The 14,314-nt window shown below is 37.9% G+C and overlaps 1 protein-coding gene across 3 annotated transcripts in view; it reads left to right on the top strand.

Moving 5' to 3' along the window:
* cpne5b (copine Vb) overlaps nucleotides 1-14,314 on the top strand; it is a 226,184-nt gene that overhangs the window by 208,526 nt on the left and 3,344 nt on the right. For all 3 annotated transcript variants that reach the window (XM_087272009.1, XM_087272008.1, NM_201028.3), the window contains 2 exon segments: nucleotides 10,650-10,707; nucleotides 13,820-13,893. In XM_087272009.1, coding sequence (XP_087128135.1) covers nucleotides 10,650-10,707; nucleotides 13,820-13,893 — 132 coding nt within the window.

Raw genomic sequence — 14,314 nt, forward strand, 5'->3', positions numbered from 1 at the left:
AATGGTGTTTAAAAATTTTAAAACTGCTTGTATTCTAGCCGAAATAAAACAAATAGGACTTTCTCCAGAAGAAAAAATATTATGGGCAATACTAAGAAAAACTCCTGGCTCTGTTAAACATCTTTTGGGGGGGAAAATCACAGGAGGGCAAATAATTAAGAGTTCAACTGAATATTCAATAACTGACAAAGAAATATTATCAAGTAACATGTTGTGAGTAACTTATTATTCACAAGTAATCTACTGCGCTGTGGGCAAGCGTGATGTTCAGCTGCTGTTTAGTAACAGCGTGTGAAGCGGAAACCTCAGAGAAACACTGACCTACTTCTCTGCGGTGATTCAGGAGGACAGACGCATGCATCATTCATGAGAAAAGCTGTTACTCTAAGCAGCTGTTTGCTTCTCGTCCTCCTCGTTCATTCAGAAACAGGTCGTAGGGGAACGGACATTCGCCCACTGAAGGCCTGTTTGATGGAAGGGTGTTTCGACAGCATCCCTTCACTTCCCACAACAGCTGACAGCTTCGCCGGTGTGCGCTGTGGCATATGCATATATAGCGCTATGTTAAAGAAGGGTTTAAGGCAAAAAGTACATTGTTTTCACTGTTTATTTGTCAGCTCCGCATCATATGTCAGTTATGTTTAGCGTCTCTCAATATGTCTATATGTTTTCTAAAAAATGTATGTTTCTTTGCGCTTAACGTTTGCTAAACACCACAAAGATGCAGCATCCAAAAGTTTGTCTACTTTTCTTTTTGTATAGTGTTCTTTTTGTTGTTGTTCCCCAAAGCAGCATCTAATACAAATGATTAATCTTAGAAATAACTTAATAAAAACTTTTATAATTTAAACTATTATGCTCTACTAACACATATAGAAATCTGATAGATAGATAGATAGATAGATAGATAGATAGATAGATAGATAGATAGATAGATAGATAGATAGATAGATAGATAGATAGATAGATAGATAGATAGATAGATAGATAGATAGATAGATAGATAGATAGATAGACATGGATGGATGGATGGATGGATGGATGGATGGATGGATGGATGGATGGATGGATGGATGGATGGAAAGGTTGGTTGGTTGGTTGGTGGATGGATGAATGGATGGATAGACAGATAGATAGATAGATAGATAGATAGATAGATAGTTAGGTAGATAGATAGATAGATAGATAGATAGATAGATAGATAGATAGATAGATAGATAGATGGATGGATGGATGGATGGATGGATGGATGGATGGATGGATGGATGGATGGATGGATGGATGGATGGATGGATGGATGGATGGATGGATAGATAGATAGATAGATAGATAGATAGATAGATAGATAGATAGATAGATAGATAGATAGATAGATAGATAGATAGATAGATAGATAGATAGATAGATAGATAGATAGATAGACAGACATAGATTGATGGATGGATGGATGGATGGATGGATAGACATATAGATAGATAGATAGATAGATAGATAGATAGATAGATAGATAGATAGATAGATAGATAGATAGATAGATAGATAGATAGATAGATAGATAGATAGATAGATAGATAGATAGATAGACATGGATGGATGGATGGATGGATGGATGGATGGATGGATGGATGGATGGATGGATGGATGGATGGATTGGTTGGTTGGTTGGTGGATGGATGGATGGATGGATGGATGGATGGATGGATGGATGGATGGATGGATGGATGGATGATGGATAGACAGATAGATAGATAGATAGATAGATAGATAGATAGATAGATAGATAGATAGATAGATAGATAGATAGATAGATAGATAGATAGATAGATAGATAGATAGATAGATAGATAGATAGACATGGATGGATAGATAGATAGATAGATAGATAGATAGATAGATAGATAGATAGATAGATAGATGGATGGATGGATGGATGGATGGATGGATGGATGGATGGATGGATGGATGGATGGATGGATGGATGGATGGATGGATGGATGGATGGATGGATGGATAGATAGATAGATAGATAGATAGATAGATAGATAGATAGATAGATAGATAGATAGATAGATAGATAGATAGATAGATAGACATGGATGGATGGGTTGGTTGGTGGATGGATGGATGGATGGATGGATGGATGGATGGATGGATGGATGGATATTCCTGCAGGAGAACGTTCCATGTCATAATGCACAAATCATCTCAGTCTGGTTTCTTGAACATGACAATGAGTTCACTGTACTCAAATGGCCTCCACAGTCACCAGATCTCAATCCAATAGAGCACCTTTGGGATGTGGTGGAAAATATATATTTGAATATGTGCATATAAACATATTTGCAATTTTAATGGTTAAATGGCCATTTTATGCAGTATATATGTATCAGATTGTCTGAATTATCTTTGGTAAAGCCAAAATTATTTAATATGTACATTTCTACATATATTTCTATATGGAGGAATGAATTATTTCATTGAACCATAGACTGTAATAATGTTTATTTTGGTCTCTTAAAAGTAGTAGAAGTAGTTCACCCAAAAAAATGATAGTAATATGAAATAATCTAGTTGTCACTTTCAATTGTTTTTGTTTTAATAATTTTTTTATTAAGACACGGTGGTTTTAAAAAGCATCTCCTCCACCGGTACGATTTGCTTATCCTCCAATGACAATTGGGTTTAAGGGTGGGGTTTGGTGCCACGCCTCCTTTAAAAATCTCTCTAGTGAAGCCACTAAACCAGGGGTGTCCACACTCGATCGTGGAGGGCCAGTGTCCTGGAGAGGTTAGCTCCAACTCTAATTAAAACACACCTGAACAAGCTAATCAAGCTCTTATTAGGTATACTAGAAACTTCCAGGCAGGTGTGTTAAAGCAAGTTGGAGCTAAAGTCAGCAGGACACCGGCCCTCCAGGACTGACTTTGGACACCCCTGCACTAAACTGACAAAATGTAATTACATTTTCTCGTGAGATCAGGCTGCAAGGAGCTATTTTTGCTTTAGTTTTCCACATTAAGAAAGGAAAGCATGTTCGTTTTGAGTTACCTATTTCTGTAAGTGTCTTTCAGACTCTAATGAGCCGCGCATATTCATTTTCTGTCTTAGATAATTAGCATTGAAAGCTGGAATCCTCCCATCTGTCAGCCGAAGACATGCAGCCTTTTTTTATTTGACATGGTAATTACCATTGACAATAGGCACGGGTGAGGGCTAATCGGAGGATGATAATGAGAAACAACAACATTTGTCATGTTGGATGTGGGATGGTCTGAGTGATCAGCCAGTCAGAATGCGAAAGGTCCATCATCCGCCAATCAGATCTGACGAGCCGCATGACGGACAGCGGGGTTCATTAATAAGACGGCTTTTGTCAGACTGAAGCAGCCGCTCGCTGTGTGACTGATAATAGAAGTTCCTGTCGTCAGTCACACTCTGACAATGTTTCGTGCCAGTTCTGACACCGTCCTGCTTTCTCTGCTCTTCGTTTCAGCATGGCCATCATTAGTTCAACCACAAACTGTCTGTCATGGCGGCGAGTAGAATATCTGTGCAGTATATATTTCCTTAAGACCTGAAAGCGTGAAAGAATAGTTGGCTGAGATTATTATTCTGTCATTATGTGCTCATCTTCATCTTAATGTTCCTCAGGAGGAAACATTTTACAAATGTTTTTTTTTTTTTAATGAACAGCAAGGCTTATTAAAGAAATGTGCCAATAGCACAGATTATTCTATGTAGTTGAAGTCAGAATTATTCGCCTCTCCCTGTGATTTTTTTGTTTGTCTTTTTCAAATATACTGGATAAGTTGGCGGTTCATTCCGCTGTGGTGATCCCCGATGAATAAGGCACTCAGCCAAAAAAAAATGACTGAATGAATTACAGTTTTCTAAATTTGCTTAATTTTAAGTGAGTGTTTTAAAATCTTAAGATACAATTTTGTTTTATTCAGTGTTACTATCAGCAAACACTGACAGCTCGGTATATTAAGTCTGCATTTTAGACTTTTTTTGTTGTATCTGTCAAAAAAAGAAGCAAAAATAATAATTTTCCTACAGTTCTCCAATAAAAGATTACTCAAAAGTAATCCAAAAGCTCTAATCATAATAGTTTTAATAATTCTTTTCTAATAACTGATTTCTTATCTTTGCCCTGATGGCAGCACATAATATTTGACTAGATATTTTTCAAGATACTAGTATTCAGCCTATAGTGACATTTAAAGACATTTAACTAGGTTAATTAGGCAGATTAGGGTAATTAGGCAAGCCTTTATATATCAGTGGTTTGTTCTGTAGACAATTAAAAATCAAATTGCTTAAGGGAGCTAATAATATTGACCTGAAAATGGTGTTTAAAAATTTAAAAACTGCTTTTATTCTAGCTGAAATAAAACAAATATGACTTTCTCCAGAAGAAAAAATATTATGGGAAATACTGTGAAAAATTCCTCGCTCTGTTAAAAAATGTTTTTTTTTTTTAATGAACAGCAAGGCTTATTAAAGAAATGTGCCAATAGCACAGATTATTCTATGTAGTTGAAGTCAGAATTATTCGCCTCTCCCTGTGATTTTGTTTTTTTTAAATATTTTCCAATTGACATATTCAGGAGTTATTTTTTTCACAGTATTTCCCGTAATATTTTTTCTTCTGGAGAACGTCTTGTGTTATTTCGGCTAAAATTAAAGCAGTTTTTTTATCCATTTTACGGTCATTATTATTAACCCCTTTAAGCAGTTTTTGTTTTTTTGATTGTCTGCAGGAAAAAAAACATAGTTCAAAGATTTTTCTTAATTACCCTAATGCCTAGCTCAGACTGCATGATTTTAGCCCCGATTTTGGCTCGCCAACAGGTTTTGAGAAATTGCAGACAAATGCCTGAAATCACAGGCAAATCGGTGCATGTGAGTGACAGTCACACAGTATGAACTATCAAAGATGCGATCTGAGAGAATCGCTGATGAGTCGGCGATGCCTGTGAGATATTTGGCGTGCTGAATATCTGGAGCTGTCGGCGATTCAAATCATGCTGTGTGAATTGAGTTTTGACTGAAAATAACATCAGCGATCATCTACAGCCAATGAGAGAGCAGCATTCACTTGCATGTGTGTGCCTGCTGGCCAGCAGGGGGCTGGGGGAGAAGTTAAAAGCGCTCATTTTCGGTTTATTTGGACCCACGAAATGGAGGAAAAACTAGTGTCTGTTTGACGTTTCATACAGAAAGTTAAAAAAGAAAGTTGAGGAGAAATTGCTAATTTCCTTTAAACCCAGGTGAGCAAATATGTACATTTTCTACCCCATTAAAGGCTTCTTTCTCGTTTTGTAGTTAATTACTAAAGATATACAGTAGTACTTGTTTTTGGCTGTGAGACGTAGTTTGGACGAAGTTGTCGGCGATTCTCCCTATTGTAAAGTCATGCAATGTAAAATCCCCTGTTGCAGATCCATTTTACAGTGTAAACAAAGTAGCGACAAAACGCTAGCCCAGATAGTCAAGCAATGTGAAAACATCTGTGACACGACGACTTTGAAAATCATGCAGTCTGAACTCAGCATAACTTGCCAAATTAACTTAGTTAAGCCTTTAAATGTCACTGTAAGAATACTAGTATTTTGAAAAATATCTAGTCAAATATTATTTACTGTCATTATAAAAAAGAAAAAAGAAATCAGTGATTAAAGATGAGTTATTAAAACTATTATGTTTTGAAATGAGCTGAAAATAATCTCTCTGTTAAACGGAAATTGGGGAAAAAATTTACAGGGGGCTAATAATTCTGACTTCAACTGTATGTATATTCATGAGCATATGCATAAACGTATGACTTGTTTGCTATAAATACAGTAAATTTATACGGTAACCTCCTGTTTTGAAATCTTTTTTTTTTTTTTACACAAAAATGTTTTTGTAAACATTAAAACATAAAACTGTAAGGGGCTGTTCACATATTGGGTTCTATATTAACAATCTAAGCTCAAAGTCTAAAGCTCACGGCGCAAAAGCATTAAGGACGTGTCCGAATCCACTTCTGCTATTTTAAGGATGGAAAAATACGCTCTGAGCACCAGCGCATGGTCTAACAGGGTTGTGCTTATTCTCTAAATGAGTTCTGGGTGTGTTTTGAGCACCACCCTTTAAAATTAGGTTCATTAGTATGTTCTCTTCTGTGGCATGCTATTGTGGATATGGCCCTCGCTGCAGTATGCGTCCCTTATTTTTTTGTTTTGAAAGTGGTAACCCTAATAATAGCACAGTAGTCATTGTTGGCCCAACTGCTCCTTTAAATGTCTAAAAGCTAATTTAATTCTCTTTCTTTTCTCAGCCTAATGATAATTTCCTACAGCAGCTGGGCACTGATGACAATACATTAGCCTCTCTCCAGAGCAGATAATAATGCTGTCAGCATGTGAACACACGGATTTAGTTGTAAAGAAACAGCGCAGGTGATTTGTGGCTCCTGAGAATCCCTTTTTGTTTCGAAAGCTTGCGTGTTTTTGTGTTCATATATATATTGGCGTCAATCAAGGCAGAATTCAGTGGCATAAATGGGTCAGCCTTGCGTTTTGTTTCTGACAGGACTGCTGTAAACTGTTTTAAGATTCTTTAAGATGGAGAAACCTTGCACTTGCTGTCAGTAACGGTCTATTTGTTGTTGTTTTCTGTGGAGCAGAAAATTAAGATTTGGTCTCCGAGCCTGTCAGAGGAAAAAGACGAACATTTTTATTACAGAACACGTCATAGGAGACACTGTGTTATTATTTTTGGGCTGCCATCGCAGGAAATAGAGCTTAAAAATGATCACTTTCAAAAACAGTGTTAGCTTGGGGGGTGCAAAAGGATCTGTAAACTAGATATTGATAGATATTACTAAGCAATAGTTATTTATTCATTTACTACAAGGTTACTCAGAGCATTACTTTGCTACAGCAATCCACATGTAAAAAAAATGAGAGGCTAAATTAAAAAAAATACCATCACTACCTTTACTGCTTTACAATTTTGTCTACTCTAAGAATATTGTCAAATATATTGTCGATCTCAGTTGTAAGAGCAACAAATAATAACTTGACTTCTAGTTGATCATTTGGAAAAGTGTCAGAAGGTGGATTTTTTCAATGAGGCATCTGTTGAGCTGCATCCCAATCATCAAATACTGCAGAAGACCTACTGGAACCCGCATGGATCCAAGATCCTCACAGAAATCAGTCAAGTTTGGTGAAGAAAAAGTCATGGTTTGGGGTTACATTGAGTATGGGGGCATGCGAGAGATCTGCAGAGAGGGTGGCAACATCAACAGCCTGAGGTATCAAGACATTTGTGCTTCATTACATTACAAAACACAGGAGAGGGACAATTCTCCAGCAGGATAGCGCTCCTGCTCATACTTCAGCCTCCACATCAAAGCTCCTGAAAGCAAAGAAGGTCAAGGTGCTACAGGATTGGCCAGCCCAGTCACCAGACATGAACATTATTGAGCATGTCTGGGGTAAAATAAATGAGGAGGCATTGAAGGTTTTTTTTTTTCTTTCTTTTTTGGTCTAAGCAAAGTCAGACCTTACTGTCCTAATAAAATAATTATTAATCAAGACATGATCATATTTTATTTTGGTAAAATAAGTGTAATCTAGAGGCCTTGGCCTTTCATATAAGCCACTTCTGATACCAAATGATCAACTAGAAGTCAAGTTATTATTTGTTGTTCCTAAAACCTAGATAACCGACGAGACTTTTGTCAGGTAGTGTACCCAGAAATAGGGGGTGCTCACATGGTCACCAGTGGAAACTGTATGCAGCCAAACAAAATCATACTGAAAGCTTTTTTTTTTTAGTTCAACTTATAATTTGTAATATAATTTGCAGAGCTGGCCCAAGCCATAAGTGAACTAAGCGGGTGCTTAGGGCCATCCTGGCAACCAGGGAGCCCCAAAGAGTGCATAAAATAAACGACTTTCGTTTTTGTTTTGGTGTTTTGGTTGTGGATGTATTATGTCAATGGATAATGGTGATTATACAAATGCATTAGTCAATGGAAAAACACAATATTTTGTTAAAGGGCAGATTTTTACTCAAAATCATGTAGGTGTTTTTATCAAAAAAGGCTAAATAATCTGCTACTTAGGGAAAGTAAAAAAATATTTGTTTTCGGTTTAAAATAAGAATATTTTATTTAACTCTTTTGATTATTTTGCTTGTGTTACTGAAAAGAAATCACCTCATTTTCAATTATCATTTCTGAAAACAATATTTTTAATCTAAAAAACGATTCTTGCTTTAAGATTTTTTAAAGACACTTGAACTAGAAACAATACAAAAACTATAAGTAAGAAAAGCCTTTTTACGAGTACGAGTGATAAATTTATTATTGTCTGCATTCAGACATTTTGTTTGTTTGTTTGTTTCTGTCAACTTTTATTACAGCTCAGCTTAAAGTTTTGGGTGTCTGTTTAGTTTTGAAGCAAGTAGTCATAAAAAAAGTGGGATTATCTACACTACATCTGGCTTTGGTTTCTGCAGAATAAAATGTGGTATTGTATTCTACAAAAATAGATGATGTAAAATTGCAGCAAATAAAATCAATAATGCGTTTTAGAATTACAGTGTGCGAATAGTCAAGGATTGATGATAATTTGCCATATAGTTTGCGCCAAGGGGGCCCAAATAAAATCCTGTTTAGGGCCCCCTGAAAGCTTGGGCCGGCCCTGATCATTTGTATAATATGTTTTCCTAAACACAGCTCATAACTTTTGTTTTATTAAACTTTTTCTTTTTCACCTTAGCTATAATCTGACATCTGTCTTCTTTAAAATGAGACCAAGCTTAATTCCATGCACCAAATGTTGAAGATTCACATTCAAGTCAAACTTGTCATTTTTGTGTTTATGTTCAGAAAGTAGGGGCGACATTTAAAGAGTTAATAAACAATTATGGCTCAGTTTACATTATAATTCATATGTTTTCATATTATATTAGCAGTAAGTTTTTTATGCAAGATGTACTTGTGTTATTCTGCCTGTTGTGGTGTAAACAGCTGAACTATGTGGTCTCATCTTAGAGGGCACATAAATAATGCAGAAGGTGAATGAACACGAGGATGAGTGTTTGCTTTCATGCTCATTTTCTCATATGTCCAACATTTCTGGAGGGAAAGCGGCAAAGTAGGCTGAAGCGGTTGCCGTGGTGATAAGTCTGGCTCCGCCTCCCGCTCCTTTTGCTCACCCTTCAGAACTTTTGATTAGATTACATTGCATTTCCATTGTCCATGTATGCAAAGGTAATAAAGAACCTTATAGGATAATGCCATGTCAGGATAATCACAATAACCAGTCAAATTAGGTTGTTGATTCAACTCAATTAAGTTGCTGACTCGGTGTGCAAATGATTTTCGTGTATATTTGACAATTGAATGAACCTACTGTCAAGACTTTTCATTTCACAGACACTCTTCTATTCTGAGGCACATGATCACACTTTTTCATCAATTCATGTTTTACTATTTTAATTGCTTAAAAATTCGAAATGTCACTATTAATTGCATTTTGTTAGCGATGACAAAACAGTGTTTGTGTTTATTCAGGATTATAACGCTGAATGGCACAATGTTGTGCCTTTTATTAAATACTACGAATATTTATACAAAGTATAAAACATTAGAAGGATATTTAATTAAAAACAATATAAAGAATGCTAAACAAATCAGTTAAAATCTATCTACTGTATCTACCTATCTGCCTGCCTGCCTATATATCTATCTATCTATCTATCTATCTATCTATCTATCTATCTATCTATCTATCTATCTGTCTGTCTGTCTGTCTGTCTGTCTGTCTGTCTGTCTGTCTGTCTGTCTGTCTGTCTGTCTGTCTGTCTGTCTGTCTGTCTGTCTGTCTGTCTGTCTGCCTGCCTGCCTGCCTGCCTGCCTGCCTGCCTGCCTGCCTGCCTGCCTGCCTGCCTGTGTACCTACCTATCTGCCTATCTATTTATCTGCCTATCTATCTATCTATCTATCTATCTATCTATCTATCTATCTATCTATCTATCTATCTATCTATCTATCTATCTATCTATCTATCTATCTATCTATCTATCTATCTATCTATCTATCTATCTATCTATCTATCTATCTATCTATCTATCTATCTATCTATCTATCTATCTATCTATCTATCTATCTATCTATCTATCTATCTATCTATCTATCTACCTACCTACCTACCTACCTACCTACCTACCTACCTACCTACCTACCTACCTACCTACCTACCTACCTACCTACCTACCTACCTACCTACCTACCTACCTACCTACCTACCTACCTACCTACCTACCTACCTACCTACCTACCTACCTACCTACCTACCTACCTACCTACCTACCTACCTACCTACCTACCTACCTACCTACCTACCTACCTACCTACCTACCTACCTACCTACCTACCTACCTACCTACCTACCTACCTACCTACCTACCTACCTACCTACCTACCTACCTACCTACCTACCTATCTATCTATCTATCCATCACCTGTCTGTCTGTCTGTCTATCTATCTGTCCGTCCATCCGTCTGTCTACTTTCAAACACTTAATAACTCTTTACCTTATTAAAAATGTAAATACAGATCATGAACTCTATTTTTTTTTATCAGGCTGCCAAGCTTCCCATGTCCATCATTATTGTCGGAGTTGGACAGGCTGAATTTGATGGTAAGTGTAATTTTTTTATGTGAATCTTTTCAAAGTTTGCAAGATGTTAGAGTGACTGACTGTAGTATTGGTCACCTAGCAACCGACAGTCAGCAAGGCAAGCATTATGGCATCACATGAGTGCAATGCTCCATACGTTACAATTTATTCAGCAAATGCATTTCCATTTCTAATTATTTGCATTCAACTTTTTTTTTTTTTACCTCAAGTGAATGTTAAAACCTTTTATTTTTCATTGAGGGGTTTTTATTTAAGCTTTGCCATTTTTAAATCACACGTTTGGCATGTGATACTTTTAAATGTATATTAACACGGTTATTGAAGCCCAGCTATTGTAAAATATTAGTTTAGTAGAATCCACTGGTCACATATTAATATGATTTCTCTAAAGGATTTTCATTTCAGTTTCTCTAAATAATGAATCATGATATCATGTACATTGCTCATTGTTTGAAATAATCACCTACAGATTACCTAAGGCCACTGATACACTCAAATACCTGAAAATTAAACAATACAGCATTTTGCTGACCATTTCTGAATTTACTAACCTCTGAGAGATATTTGTAATAATGCGTACGTCTACATGGACACCAATAATCGGATTTTTATGCGTTTAAAGCATACTTCGGATAAAGAATCTACCATATAAACAGGGATTTTTGATCAATTCGATCTAATTAAGGTCATAATCGAACTAAGATCTTTAATTATACCTAAACCCAGCTGAGCACCCCTGAAGTGACAGTGATTTCTCAAACAAGTGCTTCAGTAGCGATTAACAAGGTGTTTTTGCTCAGAGACATGTAATCTGGGGATCATTTAAAGTGACCCACTTTGGACTAACCACATAGCCAAATGTAATTATCAGCTATGTTGTGCGGGTAATAAGCACGTACTGTCATGTCAGGGCATGTAGTGATCTGTGGAGAGAGGCAGAGGGAGACTTTGATCAATATTGAAATAGAGCTTCCTCCCAGAATAACAACATCCAGCGAGGTTTAGATGAGCTCCAGTCGCATGAGGTGAGCAGGTCATGTGGAGCCGGCCTGCTGTTTGAGGAGCTCCTAATGGAAATCTTCCTCTCTGTGCTTTCTTATTACAGAGACCAATTACGTTCAGCTGGTGCATGAGGATGTGGAGTAAATGGTGGCCTTAGTAGATTTGAGACAAACTTGACCCTTTTCAATTGAATTTGGAACGGTGTATGATGTAATATGAAGACAAATTTTGTCTTTTGTGTTGACATATCTTCATTGTTAACCTTATAACTTCTTTCTTAGTTAAAACAGAGTGTAATATTCAATGTTAAATTAAAAGTAACACCCATAAAACAAATTACATTCAGATGGTGCCAGAGCAAAAGAATATGGAGTAATGGGGCGTTAACGCTTCCCATTCACTTTGAATGGGGGATGTAATGTGTTGCCGAACTGCATTGTGGATCCATCGGCGCCACTTCACAGGCGTTGTTTGCTGCAGAAGTTGGGACTTGCACAACTTTTCAAGCGCTCACGGAAACGTCAACCAATGAGATCGCTGTATGCAAACACACCAGTTCAGACAGTGGGCTATTGCTGACTAATTTCATTGGCTGACGCTGCTATGACGATTGCGTCAGCCCCGACTTCAGACACACCCTCTGTCACGCATTGACCCTGAAGCCCTGTGTGAATGGAGAGTAAATGTTGGGCTTAATAGATTTGAGGTACAAAACTTGACCCTTATTAATTGAATTTAGATCTATGCGTATGGAAATATAATTAGAATATATGGAAATGAAGGTGGCTCAGTGGCACTGTCGCTTCACAGCAAGAAGGTTGCTGGTTCAAGTTACGGCTGGGTCAGTTGGCATTTCTCTGTGGAGTTTGCATGTTCTCCCTGTGTTGGCGTGAGTTTCCTCTGGATCCTCCGGTTTCCCCCACAGTCCAAACGCATACGCTATTGGTGAATTGGGCAAACAAAATAACCCTATAGTGCGTTCACACCAGACACGGATGAAGCATCAAGCGCAGGTATTTACATGTTAAGTGAATGCAAAGACGTGAATAGACATCCTGTGGCACCAATGACACAGTTTGTGCAAATGAAGTGGTCCAAGTTGAGCGTTTTGCGCGAACTTTAGCGAACATTCGCACCACACTAACCAATCATGAACTTGCTCTTGTAAAGGTGTGATTATGACATAGCGCTTTGTTCTTTGTGTCCTGAGTTACAGGTATACTTTCTGGAGAAGTTTCTAAACTCACAGAGCACCTCAGAATAGGTCTAGTGGACCCAGACATGGCGCCGAACCAATCTATGCTGTTTTTCAGCCGTCCTAAAGCACATGAAGCACAGCTACTCTTGCAATAAAATCCATGTTAGCCGTTTAGCAATGAAGCTAAAGTCACTAGGCAGCCCTGCATAGATATTTACATTAGATGTCGCCTACACTAATGTTGTTTATTGGAAGGAATGCATAAAAAGAGCCGCCATTTTAGTACAGGATAGTGTGAACACAGCATTAGTGTAAGAGTGTGTGTATGAATGCATGAGTGTATGGGTGTTTCCCAGTGCTTTTGTAGCGGAGGCCACCTAGTGAGTGCTGTGCAGGTAATCCTCACTCCTCAGCGACAAACGGCCATGGTCCTTAGCCTCCTTGTTAGAGGAACCGACTCCCATACGGAAGGTCGCCGGCTGGGTGATGTAGGACCGGCGGAGTTACATTGGTGCCGTGACCCGGATGGGAGTGAGGTTTAGGGGGGTGAGTGCAGCGGACGTCAGCTAGTGAGTGCTGTGCAGGTAAACCTCACTCCTCTGACCTCTAAAAGTGCTCTAGCGACAGATGCTAGAGGCCATGGTCTTTAGAATCCTTAGAGCACCCGACTCCCATGCGGAAGGTCGCTGGTTCGATCCCAGCTCAGAGCGGGTTGGGTGGTGTAGGACAGGCGTGGTTACACTTGTTTGTAGCTGAAAGGGCACTTGCTGCATAAAACATATGCCGGAAAAGTTGGCGGTTCATTTCACTTTGGCAACCCCTGATAAATAAAGGGACTAAGCTGAAGGAAAATGAATAAAGTGAATAACCCAATAAACAAAATTACTTCAATACCTTGTCTTTTCCCCACAGCTATGGTTGAGTTGGATGGCGACGACATCAGGATCTCCTCAAGAGGAAAATTAGCAGAGCGAGACATTGTCCAGGTGACTCCCGTACAGCAGACTGCCTTTCCTTTCTTTCAAAGCCTGTTTAAGCTACAAGCATGCCATGTTAACTTTCAGGTTTTAAATAGCTGTGACTTGTCACCCCGTGTCTTTTTTTTCCAGCAATCAAATCCATTAAGCATGAGAATTTTAATTACCGATTGAGTCACTGTGGAATCGAGGCCTCGTGTAACAGCTCCACACTGTAACCCACATTATTATAAAGCAATTCATTATGCAGGTCCCCAGTGAATGCAACCTGTCATTAGTAGTAATAAGAATATCTCTGGCAGCAACGTGAAGAGAGTTCACTCCTGAGACAATCTTTAACTTGTTTAATGCTGGAAGAGATGATGTGAACGATGATAAAGTGAACGGATTAATGGATGGGTGAAGGATGAATGTGTGGAGAGATGAATGA

The sequence above is a fragment of the Danio rerio genome, chromosome 11 (assembly GCF_052040795.2).
Source record: "Danio rerio strain M-AB ecotype USA chromosome 11, GRCz13ab, whole genome shotgun sequence".
Taxonomy (NCBI): domain Eukaryota; kingdom Metazoa; phylum Chordata; class Actinopteri; order Cypriniformes; family Danionidae; genus Danio; species Danio rerio.